We start from the raw sequence: 27,058 nt of genomic DNA, 5'->3' as shown, positions 1-27,058 counted from the left end.
CAAGAATTTTGACACCTGAAATCAATAGAGTCGGGTCACTTGCATATGACCCACATGGATTTTGCCTTGCCCAACACTGGTTTGGCCATGAAATACGCTGCCCAAGTGGGCACCTTAACACTATCATTTTCTATTATGAATAAGTAGCTGTAGTTTTGCAAGGGTTAACGAGTCTCGGGCAACAATTTTGACACCAGAAATCAATAGAGTCGGGTCACTTGCATATGACCCACATGTATTTTGCCTTGCCCAACACTGGTTTGGCCATGAAATACGCTGCCCAAGTGGGCACCTTAACACTATCATTTTCTATTATGAATAAGTAGCTGTAGTTGTGCAAGAGTTAACGAGTCTCGGGCAACAATTTTGACACCAGAAATCAATAGAGTCGGGTCACTTGCATATGACCCACATCAATTTTGCCTTGCCCAACACTGGTTTGGGCATGAAATACGTTGCCCAAGTGGGCACATACACAGTATTATGAATTACTAATTTGAATAAGTAGCTGTAGTTTTGCAAGGGTTAACGAGTCTCGGGCAAGAATTTTGACACCTGAAATCAATAGAGTCTGGTCACTTGCATATGACCCACATGGATTTTGCCTTGCCCAACGCTGGTTTTGCCATGAAATACGCTGCCCAAGTGGGCACATTCACAGTATTATGAATTACTAATTTGAATAAGTAGCTGTAGTTTTGCAAGGGTTAACGAGTCTCGGGCAAGAATTTTGACACCTGAAATCAATAGAGTCGGGTCACTTGCATATGACCCACATGGATTTTGCCTTGCCCAACACTGGTTTGGCCATGAAATACGCTGCCCAAGTGGGCACCTTAACACTATAATTTTCTATTATGAATAAGTAGCTGTAGTTTTCCAAGGGTTAACGAGTCTCGGGCAAGAATTTTGACACCTGAAATCAACTGAGTCGGGTCACTTGCATATGACCCACATGGATTTTGCCTTGCCCAACACTGGTTTGGGCATGAAATACGCTGCCCAAGTGGGCACCTTAACACTATCATTTTCTATTATGAATAAGTAGCTGTAGTTTTGCAAGAGTTAACGAGTCTCGGGCAACAATTTTGACACCTGAAATCAATAGAGTCGGGTCACTTGCATATGACCCACATGGATTTTGCCTTGCCCAACACTGGTTTGGCCATGAAATACGCTGCCCAAGTGGGCACATACACAGTATTATGAATTACTAATTTGAATAAGTAGCTGTAGTGGTGCAAGGGTTAACGAGTCTCGGGCAAGACTTTTGACACCAGAAATCAATAGAGTCGGGTCACTTGCATATGACCCACATGGATTTTGCCTTGCCCAACACTGGTTTGGCCATGAAATACGCTGCCCAAGTGGGCACATACACAGTATTATGAATTACTAATTTGAATAAGTAGCTGTAGTTGTGCAAGGGTTAACGAGTCTCGGGCAAGACTTTTGACACCAGAAATCAATAGAGTCGGGTCACTTGCATATGACACACATGTATTTTGCCTTGCCCAACACTGGTTTGGTCATGAAATACGTTGCCCAAGTGGGCACCTTAACACTATTATTTTCTATTATGAATAAGTAGCTGTAGTTTTGCAAGGGTTAACGAGACTCAGGCAACAATTTTGACACCAGAAATCAATAGAGTCCGGTCACTTGCATATGACCCACATGGATTTTGCCTTGCCCAACGCTGGTTTTGCCATGAAATACGCTGCCCAAGTGGGCACATTCACAGTATTATGAATTACTAATTTGAATAAGTAGCTGTAGTTGTGCAAGGGTTAACGAGTCTCGGGCAACAATTTTGACACCTGAAATCAACTGAGTCGGGTCACTTGCATATGACCCACATGGATTTTGCCTTGCCCAACACTGGTTTGGGCATGAAATACGCTGCCCAAGTGGGCACCTTAACACTATCATTTTCTATTATGAATAAGTAGCTGTAGTTTTGCAAGGGTTAACGACTCTCGGGCAACAATTTTGACACCAGAAATCAATAGAGTCCGGTCACTTGCATATGACCCACATGGATTTTGCCTTGCCCAACACTGGTTTGGCCATGAAATACGCTGCCCAAGTGGGCACATACACAGTATTATGAATTACTAATTTGAATAAGTAGCTGTAGTTGTGCAAGGGTTAACGAGTCTCGGGCAAGACTTTTGACACCAGAAATCAATAGAGTCGGGTCACTTGCATATGACCCACATGGATTTTGCCTTGCCCAACACTGGTTTGGGCATGAAATACGCTGCCCAAGTGGGCACATTCACAGTATTATGAATTACTAATTTGAATAAGTAGCTGTAGTTTTGCAAGGGTTAACGAGTCTCGGGCAAGAATTTTGACACCTGAAATCAATAGAGTCGGGTCACTTGCATATGACCCACATGGATTTTGCCTTGCCCAACACTGGTTTGGCCATGAAATACGCTGCCCAAGTGGGCACCTTAACACTATCATTTTCTATTATGAATAAGTAGCTGTAGTTTTCCAAGGGTTAACGAGTCTCGGGAAAGAATTTTGACACCTGAAATCAACTGAGTCGGGTCACTTGCATATGACCCACATGGATTTTGCCTTGCCCAACACTGGTTTGGGCATGAAATACGCTGCCCAAGTGGGCACCTTAACACTATCATTTTCTATTATGAATAAGTAGCTGTAGTTTTGCAAGAGTTAACGAGTCTCGGGCAACAATTTTGACACCTGAAATCAATAGAGTCGGGTCACTTGCATATGACCCACATGGATTTTGCCTTGCCCAACACTGGTTTGGCCATGAAATACGCTGCCCAAGTGGGCACATACACAGTATTATGAATTACTAATTTGAATAAGTAGCTGTAGTTGTGCAAGGGTTAACGAGTCTCGGGCAAGACTTTTGACACCAGAAATCAATAGAGTCGGGTCACTTGCATATGACCCACATGGATTTTGCCTTGCCCAACACTGGTTTGGGCATGAAATACGCTGCCCAAGTGGGCACCTTAACACTCTCATTTTCTATTATGAATAAGTAGCTGTAGTTTTGCAAGGGTTAACGAGTCTCGGGCAAGAATTTTGACACCTGAAATCAATAGAGTCCGGTCACTTGCATATGACCCACATGGATTTTGCCTTGCCCAACGCTGGTTTTGCCATGAAATACGCTGCCCAAGTGGGCACATTCACAGTATTATGAATTACTAATTTGAATAAGTAGCTGTAGTTTTGCAAGGGTTAACGAGTCTCGGGCAAGAATTTTGACACCTGAAATCAATAGAGTCGGGTCACTTGCATATGACCCACATGGATTTTGCCTTGCCCAACACTGGTTTGGCCATGAAATACGCTGCCCAAGTGGGCACCTTAACACTATCATTTTCTATTATGAATAAGTAGCTGTAGTTTTCCAAGGGTTAACGAGTCTCGGGCAAGAATTTTGACACCTGAAATCAACTGAGTCGGGTCACTTGCATATGACCCACATGGATTTTGCCTTGCCCAACACTGGTTTGGGCATGAAATACGCTGCCCAAGTGGGCACCTTAACACTATCATTTTCTATTATGAATAAGTAGCTGTAGTTTTGCAAGGGTTAACGAGTCTCGGGCAAGAATTTTGACACCTGAAATCAATAGAGTCGGGTCACTTGCATATGACCCACATGGATTTTGCCTTGCCCAACACTGGTTTGGCCATGAAATACGCTGCCCAAGTGGGCACCTTAACACTCTCATTTTCTATTATGAATAAGTAGCTGTAGTTTTCCAAGGGTTAACGAGTCTCGGGCAAGAATTTTGACACCTGAAATCAACTGAGTCGGGTCACTTGCATATGACCCACATGGATTTTGCCTTGCCCAACACTGGTTTGGGCATGAAATACGCTGCCCAAGTGGGCACCTTAACACTATCATTTTCTATTATGAATAAGTAGCTGTAGTTTTGCAAGAGTTAACGAGTCTCGGGCAACAATTTTGACACCTGAAATCAATAGATTCGGGTCACTTGCATATGACCCACATGGATTTTGCCTTGCCCAACACTGGTTTGGCCATGAAATACGCTGCCCAAGTGGGCACATACACAGTATTATGAATTACTAATTTGAATAAGTAGCTGTAGTTGTGCAAGGGTTAACGAGTCTCGGGCAAGACTTTTGACACCAGAAATCAATAGAGTCGGGTCACTTGCATATGACCCACATGGATTTTGCCTTGCCCAACACTGGTTTGGGCATGAAATACGCTGCCCAAGTGGGCACATTCACAGTATTATGAATTACTAATTTGAATAAGTAGCTGTAGTTTTGCAAGGGTTAACGAGTCTCGGGCAAGAATTTTGACACCTGAAATCAACTGAGTCGGGTCACTTGCATATGACCCACATGGATTTTGCCTTGCCCAACACTGGTTTGGGCATGAAATACGCTGCCCAAGTGGGCACCTTAACACTATCATTTTCTATTATGAATAAGTAGCTGTAGTTTTGCAAGAGTTAACGAGTCTCGGGCAACAATTTTGACACCTGAAATCAATAGAGTCGGGTCACTTGCATATGACCCACATGGATTTTGCCTTGCCCAACACTGGTTTGGCCATGAAATACGCTGCCCAAGTGGGCACATACACAGTATTATGAATTACTAATTTGAATAAGTAGCTGTAGTTGTGCAAGGGTTAACGAGTCTCGGGCAAGACTTTTGACACCAGAAATCAATAGAGTCGGGTCACTTGCATATGACCCACATAGATTTTGCCTTGCCCAACACTGGTTTGGGCATGAAATACGCTGCCCAAGTGGGCACCTTAACACTCTCATTTTCTATTATGAATAAGTAGCTGTAGTTTTGCAAGGGTTAACGAGTCTCGGGCAAGAATTTTGACACCTGAAATCAATAGAGTCGGGTCACTTGCATATGACCCACATGGATTTTGCCTTGCCCAACACTGGTTTGGCCATGAAATACGCTGCCCAAGTGGGCACCTTAACACTCTCATTTTCTATTATGAATAAGTAGCTGTAGTTTTCCAAGGGTTACCGAGTCTCGGGCAAGAATTTTGACACCTGAAATCAACTGAGTCGGGTCACTTGCATATGACCCACATGGATTTTGCCTTGCCCAACACTGGTTTGGGCATGAAATACGCTGCCCAAGTGGGCACCTTAACACTATCATTTTCTATTATGAATAAGTAGCTGTAGTTTTGCAAGGGTTAACGAGTCTCGGGCAAGAATTTTGACACCTGAAATCAATAGAGTCCGGTCACTTGCATATGACCCACATGGATTTTGCCTTGCCCAACGCTGGTTTTGCCATGAAATACGCTGCCCAAGTGGGCACATTCACAGTATTATGAATTACTAATTTGAATAAGTAGCTGTAGTTTTGCAAGGGTTAACGAGTGTCGGGCAAGAATTTTGACACCTGAAATCAATAGAGTCGGGTCACTTGCATATGACCCACATGGATTTTGCCTTGCCCAACACTGGTTTGGCCATGAAATACGCTGCCCAAGTGGGCACCTTAACACTATCATTTTCTATTATGAATAAGTAGCTGTAGTTTTGCAAGGGTTAACGAGTCTCGGGCAACCATTTTGACACCAGAAATCAATAGAGTCGGGTCACTTGCATATGACCCACATGTATTTTGCCTTGCCCAACACTGGTTTGGCCATGAAATACGCTGCCCAAGTGGGCACCTTAACACTATCATTTTCTATTATGAATAAGTAGCTGTAGTTGTGCAAGAGTTAACGAGTCTCGGGCAACAATTTTGACACCAGAAATCAATAGAGTCGGGTCACTTGCATATGACCCACATCAATTTTGCCTTGCCCAACACTGGTTTGGGCATGAAATACGTTGCCCAAGTGGGCACATACACAGTATTATGAATTACTAATTTGAATAAGTAGCTGTAGTTTTGCAAGGGTTAACGAGTCTCGGGCAAGAATTTTGACACCTGAAATCAATAGAGTCCGGTCACTTGCATATGACCCACATGGATTTTGCCTTGCCCAACGCTGGTTTTGCCATGAAATACGCTGCCCAAGTGGGCACATTCACAGTATTATGAATTACTAATTTGAATAAGTAGCTGTAGTTTTGCAAGGGTTAACGAGTCTCGGGCAAGAATTTTGACACCTGAAATCAATAGAGTCGGGTCACTTGCATATGACCCACATGGATTTTGCCTTGCCCAACACTGGTTTGGCCATGAAATACGCTGCCCAAGTGGGCACCTTAACACTATCATTTTCTATTATGAATAAGTAGCTGTAGTTTTCCAAGGGTTAACGAGTCTCGGGCAAGAATTTTGACACCTGAAATCAACTGAGTCGGGTCACTTGCATATAACCCACATGGATTTTGCCTTGCCCAACACTGGTTTGGGCATGAAATACGCTGCCCAAGTGGGCACCTTAACACTATCATTTTCTATTATGAATAAGTAGCTGTAGTTTTGCAAGAGTTAACGAGTCTCGGGCAACAATTTTGACACCTGAAATCAATAGAGTCGGGTCACTTGCATATGACCCACATGGATTTTGCCTTGCCCAACACTGGTTTGGCCATGAAATACGCTGCCCAAGTGGGCACATACACAGTATTATGAATTACTAATTTGAATAAGTAGCTGTAGTTGTGCAAGGGTTAACGAGTCTCGGGCAAGACTTTTGACACCAGAAATCAATAGAGTCGGGTCACTTGCATATGACCCACATGGATTTTGCCTTGCCCAACACTGGTTTGGCCATGAAATACGCTGCCCAAGTGGGCACATACACAGTATTATGAATTACTAATTTGAATAAGTAGCTGTAGTTGTGCAAGGGTTAACGAGTCTCGGGCAAGACTTTTGACACCAGAAATCAATAGAGTCGGGTCACTTGCATATGACCCACATGGATTTTGCCTTGCCCAACACTGGTTTGGGCATGAAATACGCTGCCCAAGTGGGCACCTTAACACTCTCATTTTCTATTATGAATAAGTAGCTGTAGTTTTGCAAGTGTTAACGAGTCTCGGGCAACAATTTTGACACCTGAAATCAATAGAGTCCGGTCACTTGCATATGACCCACATGGATTTTGCCTTGCCCAACGCTGGTTTTGCCATGAAATACGCTGCCCAAGTGGGCACATTCACAGTATTATGAATTACTAATTTGAATAAGTAGCTGTAGTTTTGCAAGGGTTAACGAGTCTCGGGCAAGAATTTTGACACCTGAAATCAATAGAGTCGGGTCACTTGCATATGACCCACATGGATTTTGCCTTGCCCAACACTGGTTTGGCCATGAAATACGCTGCCCAAGTGGGCACCTTAACACTATCATTTTCTATTATGAATAAGTAGCTGTAGTTTTCCAAGGGTTAACGAGTCTCGGGCAAGAATTTTGACACCTGAAATCAACTGAGTCGGGTCACTTGCATATGACCCACATGGATTTTGCCTTGCCCAACACTGGTTTGGGCATGAAATACGCTGCCCAAGTGGGCACCTTAACACTATCATTTTCTATTATGAATAAGTAGCTGTAGTTTTGCAAGAGTTAACGAGTCTCGTGCAACAATTTTGACACCTGAAATCAATAGAGTCGGGTCACTTGCATATGACCCACATGGATTTTGCCTTGCCCAACACTGGTTTGGCCATGAAATACGCTGCCCAAGTGGGCACATACACAGTATTATGAATTACTAATTTGAATAAGTAGCTGTAGTTGTGCAAGGGTTAACGAGTCTCGGGCAAGACTTTTGACACCAGAAATCAATAGAGTCGGGTCACTTGCATATGACCCACATGGATTTTGCCTTGCCCAACACTGGTTTGGGCATGAAATACGCTGCCCAAGTGGGCACATTCACAGTATTATGAATTACTAATTTGAATAAGTAGCTGTAGTTTTGCAAGGGTTAACGAGTCTCGGGCAAGAATTTTGTCACCTGAAATCAACTGAGTCGGGTCACTTGCATATGACCCACATGGATTTTGCCTTGCCCAACACTGGTTTGGGCATGAAATACGCTGCCCAAGTGGGCACCTTAACACTATCATTTTCTATTATGAATAAGTAGCTGTAGTTTTGCAAGAGTTAACGAGTCTCGGGCAACAATTTTGACACCTGAAATCAATAGAGTCGGGTCACTTGCATATGACCCACATGGATTTTGCCTTGCCCAACACTGGTTTGGCCATGAAATACGCTGCCCAAGTGGGCACATACACAGTATTATGAATTACTAATTTGAATAAGTAGCTGTAGTTGTGCAAGGGTTAACGAGTCTCGGGCAAGACTTTTGACACCAGAAATCAATAGAGTCGGGTCACTTGTATATGACCCACATGGATTTTGCCTTGCCCAACACTGGTTTGGGCATGAAATACGCTCCCCAAGTGGGCACCTTAACACTCTCATTTTCTATTATGAATAAGTAGCTGTAGTTTTGCAAGGGTTAACGAGTCTCGGGCAACAATTTTGACACCTGAAATCAATAGAGTCCGGTCACTTGCATATGACCCACATGGATTTTGCCTTGCCCAACGCTGGTTTTGCCATGAAATACGCTGCCCAAGTGGGCACCTTAACACTCTCATTTTCTATTATGAATAAGTAGCTGTAGTTTTGCAAGGGTTAACGAGTCTCGGGCAAGAATTTTGACACCTGAAATCAATAGAGTCGGGTCACTTGCATATGACCCACATGGATTTTGCCTTGCCCAACACTGGTTTGGCCATGAAATACGCTGCCCAAATGGGCACCTTAACACTCTCATTTTCTATTATGAATAAGTAGCTGTAGTTTTCCAAGGGTTAACGAGTCTCGGGCAAGAATTTTGACACCTGAAATCAACTGAGTCGGGTCATTGCATATGACCCACATGGATTTTGCCTTGCCCAACACTGGTTTGGGCATGAAATACGCTGCCCAAGTGGGCACCTTAACACTATCATTTTCTATTATGAATAAGTAGCTGTAGTTTTGCAAGGGTTAACGAGTCTCGGGCAAGAATTTTGACACCTGAAATCAATAGAGTCCGGTCACTTGCATATGACCCACATGGATTTTGCCTTGCCCAACGCTGGTTTTGCCATGAAATACGCTGCCCAAGTGGGCACATTCACAGTATTATGAATTACTAATTTGAATAAGTAGCTGTAGTTTTGCAAGGGTTAACGAGTCTCGGGCAAGAATTTTGACACCTGAAATCAATAGAGTCGGGTCACTTGCATATGACCCACATGGATTTTGCCTTGCCCAACACTGGTTTGGCCATGAAATACGCTGCCCAAGTGGGCACCTTAACACTATCATATTCTATTATGAATAAGTAGCTGTAGTTTTGCAAGGGTTAACGAGTCTCGGGCAAGAATTTTGACACCTGAAATCAACTGAGTCGGGTCACTTGCATATGACCCACATGGATTTTGCCTTGCCCAACACTGGTTTGGGCATGAAATACGCTGCCCAAGTGGGCACCTTAACACTATCATTTTCTATTATGAATAAATAGCTGTAGTTTTGCAAGAGTTAACGAGTCTCGGGCAACAATTTTGACACCTGAAATCAATAGAGTCGGGTCACTTGCATATGACCCACATGGATTTTGCCTTGCCCAACACTGGTTTGGCCATGAAATACGCTGCCCAAGTGGGCACATACACAGTATTATGAATTACTAATTTGAATAAGTAGCTGTAGTTGTGCAAGGGTTAACGAGTCTCGGGCAAGACTTTTGACACCAGAAATCAATAGAGTCGGGTCACTTGCATATGACCCACATGGATTTTGCCTTGCCCAACACTGGTTTGGCCATGAAATACGCTGCCCAAGTGGGCACATACACAGTATTATGAATTACTAATTTGAATAAGTAGCTGTAGTTGTGCAAGGGTTAACGAGTCTCGGGCAAGACTTTTGACACCTGAAATCAATAGAGTCGGGTCACTTGCATATGACCCACATGGATTTTGCCTTGCCCAACACTGGTTTGGGCATGAAATACGCTGCCCAAGTGGGCACCTTAACACTATCATTTTCTATTATGAATAAGTAGCTGTAGTTTTCCAAGGGTTAACGAGTCTCGGGCAAGAATTTTGACACCTGAAATCAACTGAGTCGGGTCACTTGCATATGACCCACATGGATTTTGCCTTGCCCAACACTGGTTTGGGCATGAAATACGCTGCCCAAGTGGGCACCTTAACACTATCATTTTCTATTATGAATAAGTAGCTGTAGTTTTGCAAGAGTTAACGAGTCTCGGGCAACAATTTTGACACCTGAAATCAATAGAGTCGGGTCACTTGCATATGACCCACATGGATTTTGCCTTGCCCAACACTGGTTTGGCCATGAAATACGCTGCCCAAGTGGGCACATACACAGTATTATGAATTACTAATTTGAATAAGTAGCTGTAGTTGTGCAAGGGTTAACGAGTCTCGGGCAAGACTTTTGACACCAGAAATCAATAGAGTCGGGTCACTTGCATATGATCCACATGGATTTTGCCTTGCCCAACACTGGTTTGGGCATGAAATACGCTGCCCAAGTGGGCACATTCACAGTATTATGAATTACTAATTTGAATAAGTAGCTGTAGTTTTGCAAGGGTTAACGAGTCTCGGGCAAGAATTTTGACACCTGAAATCAACTGAGTCGGGTCACTTGCATATGACCCACATGGATTTTGCCTAGCCCAACACTGGTTTGGGCATGAAATACGCTGCCCAAGTGGGCACCTTAACACTATCATTTTCTATTATGAATAAGTAGCTGTAGTTTTGCAAGAGTTAACGAGTCTCGGGCAACAATTTTGACACCTGAAATCAATAGAGTCGGGTCACTTGCATATGACCCACATGGATTTTGCCTTGCCCAACACTGGTTTGGCCATGAAATACGCTGCCCAAGTGGGCACATACACAGTATTATGAATTACTAATTTGAATAAGTAGCTGTAGTTGTGCAAGGGTTAACGAGTCTCGGGCAAGACTTTTGACACCAGAAATCAATAGAGTCGGGTCACTTGCATATGACCCACATGGATTTTGCCTTGCCCAACACTGGTTTGGGCATGAAATACGCTGCCCAAGTGGGCACCTTAACACTCTCATTTTCTATTATGAATAAGTAGCTGTAGTTTTGCAAGGGTTAACGGGTCTCGGGCAAGAATTTTGACACCTGAAATCAATAGAGTCCGGTCACTTGCATATGACCCACATGGATTTTGCCTTGCCCAACGCTGGTTTTGCCATGAAATACGCTGCCCAAGTGGGCACATTCACAGTATTATGAATTACTAATTTGAATAAGTAGCTGTAGTTTTGCAAGGGTTAACGAGTCTCGGGCAAGAATTTTGACACCTGAAATCAATAGAGTCGGGTCACTTGCATATGACCCACATGTATTTTGCCTTGCCCAACACTGGTTTGGCCATGAAATACGCTGCCCAAGTGGGCACCTTAACACTCTCATTTTCTATTATGATGGGATGGTATGGTAAACCTATCTATGTTTAATGTATTTATTTATTATAAGTTTCTTACATAGGGGCTAATTCAGGTAGGATCGCAAATTGCGATCCAAACTTAATGTTTACGATGGTCCAGCTGGCGCATGCGCAGCACCTGTCCTGTGCATGTGCCCGTCCTGCACATGCACACACAATTTCTGCGGGGGGCGGGGGGGTGGGCGCACTGTCTGTGGGGGGGAGTGGCACATAAAAAGCAATCGCCTCTGCCTGTCAATCAGGCAGAGGCAGTCGCTTGGTGTGGGGTGGCGACGCTGCCTTTCCAGGGAGCAGACAGAACGTTGCGGCAAACGGCAGTCAGGGCGCCGCAAATGGGGGTCATGTCATAGGCGTGATTGCGGCAGCTGTGTTATGTCACATGCAGCCGCCGCAATGGGTAAAATGGCACCGGTTCTACTGCGGGCGCATCTAAGCTGTGCCGGAAGGAGGCATCAATAGTTTTTACGATGAAGCAGAAATCGCGAGGTGATCGCAATTTCTCTTACATCCTAGAGGATGCTGGGGTCCACATTAGTACCATGGGGTATAGACGGGTCCACCAGGAGCCATTGGTACTTTAAGAGTTTGAGAGTGTGGGCTGGCTCCTCCCTCTATGCCTCTCCTACCTCCTTTAGAAAATGTGCCCGGAGGAGCCGGTCACAGCTAGGGGAGCTCCATAGGAGTTTCTTTAGTTTTATTTTTTTCAATAGAGTTTAGGCACAAGGAGGCTGCTGGCAACAGCCTCTCTGCTTTGTGGGACTAAGGGGGGGGAGTTGTGTCCGCCCTGCGGGGTCTGAGCCACTATCTCCGCTGACAGGACACTGAGCTCCTGAGGTGATCAAACATTCCCCGCCAAAAGGGGATCGCTCACCCCAGCAGCATGCCGCCAATCCCCTTACAGAGCCAGAAGACTTCGGTGGCGAGTTACTTACAGGCCCCCCTGACAAGCGGGGAGCTGGTGTGAAGATGGCGGCATCAGGCTAGGGAGCGCAGTACTAACTGCGCTCCAGAGTTTAGCGGTACTTGGTGCGGCGCTGTGAGGGGCGCCCTGAGCCAGCGACTACACCCTACACTGTTTAGAAAGCCTGTCAGGGTCCCAGGATCACCACCAGCACATACCTCAGGCAAGTATAAAATTCAATTCAGAGCGGGAAGCAGCGCCATGAAAGGGGGCGGAGCTTCTCCTCAGAGCGGACCCAGCAGCATTCAGCGCCATCTTTCTTGCATGCAGGGACGCTGACAGGGGAGAGCTGTCCCTCCACATCAGCTCCAGCTATCTGTACGGTACCAGGGGGTTGTAGAAAGGGGGGGGGGGGGCTGTGTAATAGACTTTGTAACCTATTAAGGTACACAGTTAGCGCTGGTAAGGGGTATCCTTTATCTTAAAAAGAGCTGTGTGTGGATTAGGTCCAAACTCTGTGTCTCTCTTGGCATTCTCAGTGGGGAAACTCTGTCTGCCATTTCCCTGTGTGTGGGGGGGGTGTTTGCTGTAGAGATGTGCACTTGAAATTTTTCGGGTTTTGTGTTTTGGTTTTGGGTTCGGTTCCGCGGCCGTGTTTTGGGTTCGACCGCGTTTTGGCAAAACCTCACCTAATTTTTTTTGTCGGATTCGGGTGTGTTTTGGATTCGGGTGTTTTTTTAAAAAAACACTAAAAAACAGCTTAAATCATAGAAGTTGGGGGTCATTTTGATCCCAAAGTATTATTAACCTCAACAACCATAATTTCCACTCATTTTCAGTCTATTCTGAATACCTCACACCTCACAATATTATTTTTAGTCCTAAAATTTGCACCGAGGTCGCTGGATGACTAAGCTAAGCGACCCTAGTGGCCGACACAAACACCTGGCCCATCTAGGAGTGGCACTGCAGTGTCACGCAGGATGGCCCTTCCAAAAAACACTCCCCAAACAGGACATGACGCAAAGAAAAAAAGAGGCGCAATGAGGTAGCTGTGTGAGTAAGATAAGCGACCCTAGTGGCCGACACAAACACCTGGCCCATCTAGGAGTGGCACTGCAGTGTCACGCAGGATGGCCCTTCCAAAAAACACTCCCCAAACAGCACATGACGCAAAGAAAAAAAGAGGCGCAATGAGGTAGCTGTGTGAGTAAGATAAGCGACCCTAGTGGCCGACACAAACACCTGGCCCATCTAGGAGTGGCACTGCAGTGTCACGCAGGATGGCCCTTCCAAAAAACACTCCCCAAACAGCACATGACGCAAAGAAAAAAAGAGGCGCAATGAGGTAGCTGTGTGAGTAAGATAAGCGACCCTAGTGGCCGACACAAACACCTGGCCCATCTAGGAGTGGCACTGCAGTGTCACGCAGGATGGCCCTTCCAAAAAACACTCCCCAAACAGCACATGACGCAAAGAAGAAAAAAAGAGGCGCAATGAGGTAGCTGTGTGAGTAAGCTAAGCGACCCTAGTGGCCGACACAAACACCTGGCCCATCTAGGAGTGGCACTGCAGTGTCACGCAGGATGGCCCTTCCAAAAAACACTCCCCAAACAGCACATGACGCAAAGAAAAAAAGAGGCGCAATGAGGTAGCTGTGTGAGTAAGATAAGCGACCCTAGTGGCCGACACAAACACCTGGCCCATCTAGGAGTGGCACTGCAGTGTCACGCAGGATGGCCCTTCCAAAAAACACTCCCCAAACAGCACATGACGCAAATAAAAATGAAAGAAAAAAGAGGTGCAAGATGGAATTGTCCTTGGGCCCTCCCACCCACCCTTATGTTGTATAAACAGGACATGCACACTTTAACCAACCCATCATTTCAGTGACAGGGTCTGCCACACGACTGTGACTGAAATGACGGGTTGGTTTGGACCCTCACCGAAAAAGAAGCAATTAATCTCTCCTTGCACAAACTGGCTCTACAGAGGCAAGATGTCCACCTCATCATCATCCTCCGATATATCACCGTGTACATCCCGCTCCTCACAGATTATCAATTCGTCCCCACTGGAATCCACCATCTCAGCTCCCTGTGTACTTTGTGGAGGCAATTGCTGCTGGTCAATGTCTCCACGGAGGAATTGATTATAATTCATTTTAATGAACATCATCTTCTCCACATTTTCTGGAAGTAACCTCGTACGCCGATTGCTGACAAGGTGAGCGGCGGCACTAAACACTCTTTCGGAGTACACATTTGTGGGAGGGCAACTTAGGTAGAATAAAGCCAGTTTGTGCAAGGGCCTCCAAATTGCCTCTTTTTCCTGCCAGTATAAGTACGGACTGTCTGACGTGCCTACTTGGATGCGGTCACTCATATAATCCTCCACCATTCTTTCAATGGGGAGAGAATCATATGCAGTGACAGTAGACGACATGTCCGTAATCATTGTCAGGTCCTTCAGTCCGGACCAGATGTCAGCATCAGCAGTCGCTCCAGACTGCCCTGCATCACCGCCAGCGGGTGGGCTCGGAATTCTGAGCCTTTTCCTCGCACCCCCAGTTGCGGGAGAATGTGAAGGAGGAGATGTTGACAGGTCGCGTTCCGCTTGACTTGACAATTTTGTCACCAGCAGGTCTTTGAACCCCAGCAGACTTGTGTCTGCCGGAAAGAGAGATCCAAGGTAGGTTTTAAATCTAGGATCGAGCACGGTGGCCAAAATGTAGTGCTCTGATTTCAACAGATTGACCACCCGTGAATCCTTGTTAAGCGAATTAAGGGCTCCATCCACAAGTCCCACATGCCTAGCGGAATCGCTCCCTTTTAGCTCCTCCTTCAATGCCTCCAGCTTCTTCTGCAAAAGCCTGATGAGGGGAATGACCTGACTCAGGCTGGCAGTGTCTGAACTGACTTCACGTGTGGCAAGTTCAAAAGGTTGCTGAACCTTGCACAACGTTGAAATCATTCTCCACTGCGCTTGAGACAGGTACATTCCACCTCCTATATCGTGCTCAATTGTATAGGCTTGAATGGCCTTTTGCTGCTCCTCCTACCTCTGAAGCATATATAGGGTTGAATTCCACCTCGTTATCACTTCTTGCTTCAGATGATGGCAGGGCAGGTTCAGGCGTTTTTGGAGGTGCTCCAGTCTTCTGTACGTGGTGCCTGTACGCCGAAAATGTCCCGCAATTCTTCTGGCCACCGACAGCATCTCTTGCACGCCCCTGTCGTTTTTTTTAAAATTCTGCACCACCAAATTCAAGGTATGTGCAAAACATGGGACGTGCTGGAATTTGCCCATATTTAATGCACACACAATATTGCTGGCGTTGTCCGATGCCACAAATCCACAGGAGAGTCCAATTGGGGTAAGCCATTCCGCGATGATCTTCCTCAGTTGCCGTAAGAGGTTTTCAGCTGTGTGCGTATTCTGGAAACCGGTGATACAAAGCGTAGCCTGCCTAGGAAAGAGTTGGCGTTTGCGAGATGCTGCTACTGGTGCCGCCGCTGCTGTTCTTGCGGCGGGAGTCCATACATCTACCCAGTGGGCTGTCACAGTCATATAGTCCTGACCCTGCCCTGCTCCACTTGTCCACATGTCCGTGGTTAAGTGGACATTGGGTACAACTGCATTTTTTAGGACACTGGTGAGTCTTTTTCTGACGTCCGTGTACATTCTCGGTATCGCCTGCCTAGAGAAGTGGAACCTAGATGGTATTTGGTAACGGGGGCACACTACCTCAAGAAATTGTCTAGTTCCCTGTGAACTAACGGCGGATACCGGACGCACGTCTAACACCAACATAGTTGTCAAGGCCTCAGTTATCCGCTTTGCAACAGGATGACTGCTGTGATATTTCATCTTCCTCGCAAAGGACTGTTGGACAGTCAATTGCTTGGTGGAAGTAGTAAAAGTGGGCTTACGACTTCCCCTCTGGGATGACCATCGACTCCCAGCAGCAACAACAGCAGCGCCAGCAGCAGTAGGCGTTACACGCAAGGATGCATCGGAGGAATCCCAGGCAGGAGAGGACTCGTCAGAATTGCCAGTGACATGGCCTGCAGGACTATTGGCATTCCTGGGGAAGGAGGAAATTGACACTGAGGGAGTTGGTGGGGTGGTTTGCGTGAGCTTGGTTACAAGAGGAAGGGATTTACTGGTCAGTGGACTGCTTCCGCTGTCGCCCAAAGTTTTTGAACTTGTCACTGACTTATTATGAATGCGCTGCAGGTGACGTATAAGGGAGGATGTTCCGAGGTGGTTAACGTCCTTACCCCTACTTATTACAGCTTGACAAAGGCAACACACGGCTTGACAAATGTTGTCCGCATTTCTGTTGAAATACTTCCACACCGAAGAGCTGATTTTTTTGGTATTTTCACCAGGCATGTCAACGGATCTATTCCTCCCACGGACAACAGGTGTCTCCCCGGGTGCCTGACTTAAACAAACCACCTCACCATCAGAATCCTCCTTGTCAATTTCCTCCCCAGCGCCAGCAACACCCATATCCTCCTCATCCTGGTGTACTTCAACACTGACATCTTCAATCTGACTATCAGGAACTGGACTGCGGGTGCTCCTTCCAGCACTTGCAGGGGGCGTGCAAATGGTGGAAGGCGCATGCTCTTCACGTCCAGTGTTGGGAAGGTCAGGCATCGCAACCGACACAATTGGACTCTCCTTGTGGATTTGGGATTTCGAAGAACGCACAGTTCTTTGCGGTGCTTTTGCCAGCTTGAGTCTTTTCATTTTTCTAGCGAGAGGCTGAGTGCTTCCATCCTCATGTGAAGCTGAACCACTAGCCATGAACATAGGCCAGGGCCTCAGCCGTTCCTTGCCACTCCGTGTGGTAAATGGCATATTGGCAAGTTTACGCTTCTCCTCCGACAATTTTATTTTAGATTTTGGAGTCCTTTTTTTACTGATATTTGGTGTTTTGGATTTTACATGCTCTGTACTATGACATTGGGCATCGGCCTTGGCAGACGACGTTGCTGGCATTTCATCGTCTCGGCCATGACTAGTGGCAGCAGCTTCAGCACGAGGTGGAAGTGGATCTTGATCTTTCCCTAATTTTGGAACCTCAACATTTTTCTTCTCCATATTTTAATAGGCACAACTAAAAGGCACCTCAGGTAAACAATGGAGATGGATGGATACTAGTATACTTATGGATGGACCAGCGACTGCCGACACAGAGGTAGCTACAGCCATGGACTACCGTACTGTGTCTGCTGCTAATATAGACTGGATGATAATGAGATGAAATTAATATATATATATATATATATATATATATATAATATCACTAGTACTGCAGCCGGACAGGTATATATATTTATTATGTAATGACTGATGACGGACCTGCTGGACACTGTCAGCTCAGCAGCACCGCAGACTGCTACAGTAAGCTACTATAGTAGTATGTATCAAGAAGAAAGAAAAAAAAAACCACGGGTAGGTGGTATACAATTATGGATGGACCAGCGACTGCCGACACAGAGGTAGCTACAGCCGTGGACTACCGTACTGTGTCTGCTGCTAATATAGACTGGATGATAATGAGATGGAATTAATATATATATATATATATAATATCACTAGTACTGCAGCCGGACAGGTATATATATTTATTATGTAATGACTGATGACGGACCTGCTGGACACTGTCAGCTCAGCAGCACCGCAGACTGCTACAGTAAGCTACTATAGTAGTATGTATCAAGAAGAAAGAAAAAAAAAAACACGGGTAGGTGGTATACAATTATGGATGGACCAGCGACTGCCGACACAGAGGTAGCTACAGCCGTGGACTACCGTACTGTGTCTGCTGCTAATATAGACTGGATGATAATGAGATGAAATTAATATATATATATATAATATCACTAGTACTGCAGCCGGACAGGTATATATATTTATTATGTAATGACTGATGACGGACCTGCTGGACACTGTCAGCTCAGCAGCACCGCAGACTGCTACAGTAAGCTACTATAGTAGTATGTATCAAGAAGAAAGAAAAGAAAAAAAAACACGGGTAGGTGGTATACAATTATATATATATTATATACAATTATATATATATATATATATATTAAACTGGTGGTGATTAATTAAACTGGTGGTCAGGTCACTGGTCACACTATCAGCAACTTGCAAGTAGTACTCCTAAGCAGACAATCACAATATATATACTGGTGGTCAGTGTGGTCACAATGGCAGTGTGGCACTCTGGCAGCAAAAGTGTGCACTGAACGTTAAAATATGTACTCCTGCTCTCAGACTCTAACTGCTCTCCACTGTCTCCCCCACAAGTCAGATATACAGTCACACTATCACTTCAGCAAGTAGTAGTACTCCTCCTAATGCTCCCCAAAATTACTAAAGTAAATACTGTGTCTCTCTCTACTCTAGTCTCACTCTCTTCTCTATAAACGGAGAGGACGCCAGCCACGTCCTCTCCCTATCAATCTCAATGCACGTGTGAAAATGGCGGCTTCTTATATAGAATCCGAGTCTCGCGATAGAATCCGAGCCTCGCGAGAATCCGACAGCGGGATGATGACGTTCGGGCGCGCTCGGGTTAACCGAGCAAGGCGGGAAGATCCGAGTCGCTCGGACCCGTGTAAAAAAACATGAAGTTCGGGTGGGTTCGGATTCCGAGGAACCGAACCCGCTCATCTCTAGTTTGCTGTCTCACAAAAAGCCACGTCTAGGGACTCTGTGTCTTATGCTGCAGAGGATATGTCCTCTCAGAATGATCCCATTCCATGTAATAAGGATTGCTGTGGTTTAGCACAGATTCCAATAAGAGAACCTGAGTGGTTAACCTCATTTAAGAGTATGATCTCTCAGATTTCTGCTTGGGTAGCACAGAATGAAACTGCAACTCAGGTTTTACAGAATTCTATGGCTGTTTGGTCCGAGTTGGCACCTTCAGGGCCCCCTGGCACTCACTCTCAAAAGCGTGCTCTTGCTCAGATTATGCAAGACGACACGGATACCGACTCTGACACGGTAGGCGGTGATGGGGACGTGCTGAGGGGGGCGCCATCTCTTGCAAAGGGGGTGCAGTTGATGATTGAAGCCATTAGAGATGTGTTAAATATTGCTGACACAATACCTGAGCAGGTTGAGGAGACTTACTTCATGGATAATAAGAAAGCCTCGCTAAACTTTCCTGCGTCTAAAAAGTTAAATGCTATATTTGAATATTCCTGGTAAAACCCAGATAAAAAATTACAGATCACCAGAAAGATTCTGGTGGCATTCCCCTTCCCTGAGGAGGATAGAAAGAAATTGGAAAACCCACCCATAGTTGACGCATCGGTGTCCAGACTGTCAAAGAAGGTGGTTTTACCTGTCCCGGGATCTGCCGCGTTGAAAGAACTGGCTGATCCCAAAACTGACACTGCGCTCAAATCCATATACACGGCTTCGGGGACGATACTACGGCCTACCATTGCCTGTGCATGGATTTCTAAAGCTATAGTAAAGTGGTCTGGCACGTTACTTGAGGACAATGGATAAAAGTGACGTTGAATTGTTCTTACGTAACATACAGGATTCTGCAGTATTTACCGTGGAATACATGAAAGACCTGGGTTCGATGGCTGCTGGGATATCTTCCATGTCGGTCTTGGCCCGTAGAAGACTCTGGCTGCGCCAATGGTCTGCCGACACGGAATCCAGGAGAGTCGTGGAGAACCTACCCTACACAGGTCAGGCTCTATTTGTGGAAGCGCTAGATGCGTGGATTTCAACGGCAACTGTGGGTAAGTCACCTTTTCTTCCATGATCTGTCAGTATAAAACCACCTTTTCTGAAAGGCCACCGAGGCTGCAACACCACCAAGCAAGAGGCATCACACCATGAAGACCAAGGAGCTCTCCAAACAAGTCAGGAACAAAGTTGTTGAGAAGTACAAGTCAGGGTTGGGTTATAAAAAAATATCCAAATCTGTGATGATCCCACGGAGCACCATCAAACCCATCATCTTCAAATGGAAAGAACATGGTACCACAACAAACCTGACAAGAGAGGGCCGGCCACCAAAACTCACAGACCAGGCGAGGAGGGCAATAATCACAGAGGCAACACAGAGACCAAAGGTAACCCTGAAGGAGCTGCAGAGTTCCACAGCAGAGACTTGTGTATCTGCGCATGTGACCACAATAAGCCGTACACTCCACACACTTTATGGAAGAGTGGTCAGAAAAAAGCCATTACTTAGTGTTAAAAATAATAAGGCATGTTTTGAGTTTGCCAAAAGGCATGTGGACGACTCCCCAAATGTATAGAGGAAGGTGCTCTGGTCAGATGAGAGTAAAATGTAACTTTTCTGCCACCAAGGAAAATGCTATGTCTGGCACAAACCCAACACATCCCATCACCCCATGAACACCATCCCCAGTGAAACATGGTGGTGGCAGCATCATGATGTTTTTCAGCAGCAGGGAATGGTAAACTGTTTCTAGGGAAAGATGGATGATGCTAAATGCAGGGATATTCTTGAGAAAAACCAGTTTCAGTCTGCCTGTGATTTGAGACTGGGACGGAGGTTTACCTTCCATCAAGAGAATGACCCGAAGCATACTGCTAAAGCAACACTCGAGTGGTGTAAGGGGAAACATCTAAATGTGTTGGAATGGCCTAGTCAAAGCCCAGATCTCAATCCTATTGAGAATCTGTTGTCAGACTTGAAGATTGCTGTTCACGAGCGGAAACCATCCAACATGAAGGAGCTGTAGCAGTTGTAGCTTGAGGAATGGGCAAAAATCACTGTGGCAAGATGTGTCAAGCTCATAGAGACTTATCCAAAGCGACTTACAGCTGTAATTGCTGCAAAAAGTAGCTCTACACAGTACTGAATTTAGGGGGGTGAATAGTTACACACACTGAAGTTTTCTGTTATTTTGTCCTATTTGTTGTTTGCATCACAATAAAAAAAAAAAAATCTTCAAAGTTGTAGGCATGATCTGTGAATGAAATGATGCAAACAATCCATTTTATATCCAGGTTGTGAGGCAACAAAACATGAAAAATGCAAAGGGGGGTGAATACCAAGGCACTGTATATACATGCATGTTATCATGCATGTAATATATGTGTTGTATCTAGTTTCTCATTGGCCATTACCCACATTGTGAAGTACCCCGGTTGGCCACCCCGGGGTGCAGGGCCGCTTGTCATCGGTTCCCCCGCACCCCACCTTAGCGTGACATCTGGTCACGGCTTTTGTACATGGATGCCTGCCTAGAGCTAGTGCTAGCGTGGCTGATATCACGATAAAAAACCCACGCTGCCCAGCTGAAATGAAGTATGTGCGCCACACCAGTGACGTCACGCACCTCGAAGAAAGAGTGGTGGCAATAGGTCGACAGGGTGAAAAGGTCATAAGGATAAAAATGTTGACATGCAAAGGGTCAACATGCAAAAAGTAAACAGGGTAAAAAGGTCACCATGACAAAGTTACTTTTTTGGTGTCCATGTTGACAACTGTCAACATGGACCTCAATTAGTGCAAAGCCTAACCTCAAATGGCCTGCTAAACTCGCCATGCTTCGGGCACACTGTTGGAATCTCACTCTATATCCACGTGGATCATAAATTAAGAACAAGTTGGTTAAAAAAGACATGAAAAACACATGGTGACCTTTTTCTATGTCGACCTTTTTAAAGTCAACCTTTTGCTTGTGTTGAACTTTTTTCAATGTTGACATAAACTATGTTGACCTTTTGGTGTGTGGACCTAGACACTGTCAACCATTGACCAGATAGCGGTAGTATAAAAATACCTGCAGTTGCCCGAGACTGTAGGAGGCTGCACAGAAAAGAGCTCTTAGGCCCTGGTACTTTTTTGAAGCCTGCAGTGTTTCCCCTGGGAGCCTCCCAGGGGAGGATGGATCCTACTGGGGAGGACAATGACGGCGAGTCCCGGGCTGCTGGGCCCGAAGGAGGCCCCCGGGATTTCTGGCCTGCAGACAGCCGTGAAAGTTCCAGCTTTGGGAGATTCGGTCAGTGTGGCAGCCCCAGTGATTGTGGACCCTGTGAAGAAACAGGATCCCCAACTAGTGACCCCCAAACCACGGGACGCTGGCTCTCCGGGTGAGGAAACCCAGGGTGGGGGGGGGGTGATATGGCAAAGGTACCTGCCTGTGGTGAAGCGGTGGATGCTGTGGTCTCTGATAGCAGCTCAGAATCCTCTATGGATGAATATGTGAATATGATCCTGGAAGAGTTAAAAATGGAGCAGACTCGTTTAACCTCTTGTCTTTCCCTCAAGAGAAGGAAATGAAATACTTTTAGCAGCCGTGAGAAAGCTCTCCTAAAGGATGAGATTTGGGAGTACTAGCCTGGCTGCAGTAAAGGAAAGAATTAAAGCGTTATGTATTCTGGCTCTTTCTCAGGAGAAAGAAGTGTTGATGAAGTCTTTACCTGAGCAGGATGGTGGGGGCAGTAGCGGCTCGGTCCCGGCAGTTTCGGTAGCGCGTCAGCATTGTGTAGTCAGGTTCTGTCTCAGGGGAAAACTGAGTTGCAGGAATCTCTGCCTGAACAGGATGGCGGTGGCGGCCCGGTCCTGGCAGGTTCAGTAGTGGCATCAGAGCCTCCAGTGGAGGGTATGGAGGTGGGAGTCCAGCCTATGGAGAAGGAAGTGGCTGTCGGGAGCTGTGATGGAAGTGATGTTTCTAAGATTGTGCATGGTGCTGTAGAGATCGTGGAAAGGCCAATGATGGCAGTATCTGGTGGCTTCCAAACGGGGGAGGTGTCTCTCCTGGAGGAAGTGCTGGGCGGTGACGCTGCAGTGGGCGTGGTGGTTGCTGGGGTAATGGCGGGTGCTGGGACTCTGGTAACTGTCGCTGCTCCCTGTGGACTTGTCCCCGAAATGCTCGCCTCTAAAGTTGCAAGTGTGGGGGCGACGCGGGACGTGGTTGATGCTGAGGCTGGCCATCCCTGTAAGCCTGCGGTGGCTGGCTCTGGCTTAGTCACCATGGTGGCTGAGAGATGCGGGGCCAAAGACGCATCGGGTATAACATCGCAGGTGACATCATTACCCACGGCGATGGGTTTTTGAAAGTATGAAAGAGGGGCAGAGATTGGCTCAAGGACTGCCAGCTGTAGATAAGAGCAAATTAACCCCTGAAGAAGTTATGTTGGTAGAACCTGTATATGGTGTGAAGTTCGTTTAACTTTCAGGAAAGAAAAGCAATACCTTAAATGGACAAAATGTTCAGGCCGCTGCGACTGCTAAGCGTGTGTGTGTAAAACCCCTATGACATGCATACACGTTGCGTAAGCACGCCGTCACGCTGTAAGCACAAAGTAGCTACATGTGCGGCGGAATACACTTTATAACCCCTAACAGGAAAGGAATGCGACACCAATTGTATATGTAATGTTGTGGTCCAACGCAGCAACAAATACTTACTTAAAAGGGGGTTCACAGAGAAATACAACAATACAAGAGAAAAGAAGCTACAACCAATGGCTATATACGTTTTGTTCGCCTGCACCACCCAGATCCGGTCCTCAGTCAATCTGGCTAGATGACCTTCAGAGAATAGACTGAGGCCGGCCAGGAGGCTTGTTTTTTATACAATGGTCCAAAGCATGAAACAAAGGAAACTGTAATCTCTTCTTTCATAGGTCAAAGAGCTGGTCATTCACAGTATGTGAGAGGTCATAGGTTGGTTTGAACAGGTGGGCGATGCTTAGTCCAGGTGTACTTGCAGATGTCTTCCACTGGGTTTCCGCCGAATATTAGGAGTACAGTACATACAGTGAGGTATGAATATTGTTTTCCTGCGCAAAACTATGCACAGGAGCATGCGATTATCTGCAAACTGCAATCGGAATATTGCCCTTGAATTACTGTACATGTGGATACCAAACACTATGTTCTGACCTATTTCTGTCCCCTCACATCCTGTAAAGTTGAATATCTCTATTGTTCCATTTCTAAAGTAAATGTAACTTGCTGGTGTGATGTGTGTAGACTATGTGTAAATTATGCACTACGTGGATGAAATGTCAATTATGTCTTTGTGGCTTTTCCATGCGAATGCGTATGCTACCGTATTTACTCATACCACGCGCTAATAAGCAGGACTTCATGAGCCAATGTACGTAGCGTGCGGGCATGTGCACGCTCGGCAGAACAAGCACACGCACGGAGGCCACTCTGTGTGGTGTTTGTTCTTGATGCATGTGGGTATAATATTTTCGACTTGGACAATGGTAACATGGATATGCCGGTGAGGGCTCTAGCAGCTGTGAATTTGCTTCAGGCGAACCAGGTCAGGATGACTGGTGGGGTGGGGAGTGTGGGAATAGGGGCTGGTAGTCATCTGGCACCTGCAGGTCTCCCTGTAACTCCCTCTGAGGTTAGGCCGGGTGCTGGTTCGTATGCTAATTCTTTGGCGGCTCCTGGTGGGGCGAGTGCTGGTCCTCAGTTCGGGGTGAGAAGGGGTCAGCCCATAAAAAGTAGAAATGTGGTGCAGTTCAGATGGGTAGGGGATGGGGAGGCTCCTTCGAAGTCGGAGTTCTTAGGTATGATCTTCTCACTGGGGTTTGAGGCTTAAGATCTTTTCGCATGCATTCACCCAGTGAGAACTCCAGATTTCGACCTGAGCTTCCTCTCCCTGAATGGCCTGCAGGCCTTTGGCTCCCGTTGGGAGAAAAACAAGATGAAGGAACCAGATTGTTTTTTCAAAGCCCATACCATCACGAGGCAGGACAGGGTTAAGATCACTGTGTTGGTGCGTAATGAATCACTGCCCCCTGGTGATATTATATATTGGTTGTCTAGGTCTTGTACAGTACTGTCTCCTTTGGTAAAGTTTGATCATATTAGGGGGGGTCTGGGGTGGTGCCTATTTGGCCTTTGTGAGGTTACACCAGGTAGAGGTTGAGACTAGAAACATACCTTCCGCCGCTTACATTGGCCGTGATCGACTCCAGTGTTTCTACCCTGGGCAACCCAGAACCTGTCATAAGTGTGGTGACTTCCGTCACCTCAGTAGTGATTGTGGGGTGATTAAATGTGCTTTGTGTGGCCAGTTGGGGCATGGGTCCTGGGAATGAAGCAAGGTCAGGTGTAATCTTTGCGGTGCAGTTGGTCATCCCTACAGTCGATGCCCTAAGGCTTCACATAATTATAGTGCAGGGGTGGAAGAAGTGGTGCCGGAGGTTGGTCATGGTCGCGAAGATAGCGTACCGGTGATAAAGCTAAATATTTATCGTATATAATACCCTTTATGAGGTCTAAGAACACTGTACGCTATCTACGTATGAAGTACCGTAAGGGTACGCTAGTTGCGTAACAATCGCTTTGCCGTGATCGAGACGCTCAAGCGTCACGTTCACTCACGGCCAAAAGATCACAGGCAGGCACGTTATTGGCTGTTGACTAAAGTAATGATTCGCTATAGCGTAGCGGACGCTCGGGACCACGAGGAGATCACCAGCGGCGCTGACGCTCACTATATTAAACCTTTGTATCTAAACCTTAAACAGTGTATTGTGCAGTAAAACCTTAGTGTAATGTTAGAGTGTAAATGCAACACAGTATAACCTTATTACCTTAAAAGCTGTTTGAGCGTCACCGACGCTCTGAGAATACTAGACACTATAAGAAATACACAGATACCTGGGCTTAGGGTCCAACGCCTAATATGTATATATTTTGAATGATAAACTTGCAAAAGAATTAATACAAATACAAATCATACACTACAATATAACATAGACTACCTAACCAGATAACTACACAGGAAATATAATACAATTACTATTTAAAGGAAAATAAGAGAGAAAGAGGAGAAGGGAGAGGGAGAGAGAGAAATTTGAGAGAGATTGGCTCGGAATAACAAGAAGATCAATATAGTTGCGGAGAAACACTTACGCACAAGGGGAAACGATCGCATGCGCCTCGATATCCAGCTCCCGATTATCAGCAATGAGAACCGTTGAAGAGAGTGAACTGGATATGGTCGGCCTGCCTATTTATGCCCCACACACAATACAATTCAATGGTCCCTACAATCTCATTGTTCATTGGACACAGGAATTCGGCTTCGCATTATAACAAAAGGTCATAGGTTGATTCATACAGGTGGGCTGTGACTGCTTCCAACTGTTCAGGTGGGTGGGATACTGAGTTTCCCGCCGCATGACTAAATAAGAACAAATAATAGTAAATGGACATAAACTTCTTATGTCCATAACTATTCGCACGAGCGATTAATCCGCTCCAAGCCAACACCGGAATATTGCTATTTAAATACTCTTCCGATGGGTACCAAACACCACTGTATGACCCCTGTTAGACCCTTCGTACAATACAAAGAGGGATCTCTCTGTTCAGGAACATGCTATGTTAACTAAACTTTCAGAATCTATCAAAGGGACCATGATCTACAAAATACATTATTACTGAAAATATGTAACGATTGAGTCGCACGCTACGATCACATAAACTCTACCGTAAATACGCATACCGTGCGCCTGCGGGTGCCCGCGACTGTGAGTATGCGCACGCACGGGAGAGCGCACGCATGCGCAGCGCGGACCAGAATGAGGTGCAAATATGGCAGTGTGTATAGAGATATTTTTCTGACTTT

General features: G+C 45.9%; 1 protein-coding gene across 1 annotated transcript in view; it reads left to right on the top strand.

Annotated features, from left to right (window-relative positions):
* Positions 1-23,058: 23,058 nt before the first annotated feature.
* Positions 23,059-27,058, top strand: part of LOC134984687 (zinc finger protein 316-like) — a 72,905-nt gene continuing 68,905 nt past the window's right edge. The window contains exon 1 of the mRNA XM_063950211.1: positions 23,059-23,262. Within this exon, the coding sequence (XP_063806281.1) occupies positions 23,059-23,262 (204 nt within the window). The remainder of the gene's footprint in view (positions 23,263-27,058) is intronic.

The sequence above is a fragment of the Pseudophryne corroboree genome (assembly GCF_028390025.1).
Source record: "Pseudophryne corroboree isolate aPseCor3 chromosome 3 unlocalized genomic scaffold, aPseCor3.hap2 SUPER_3_unloc_73, whole genome shotgun sequence".
NCBI lineage: Eukaryota > Metazoa > Chordata > Amphibia > Anura > Myobatrachidae > Pseudophryne > Pseudophryne corroboree.
This window is presented reverse-complemented; position numbering and strand designations above follow the sequence as displayed.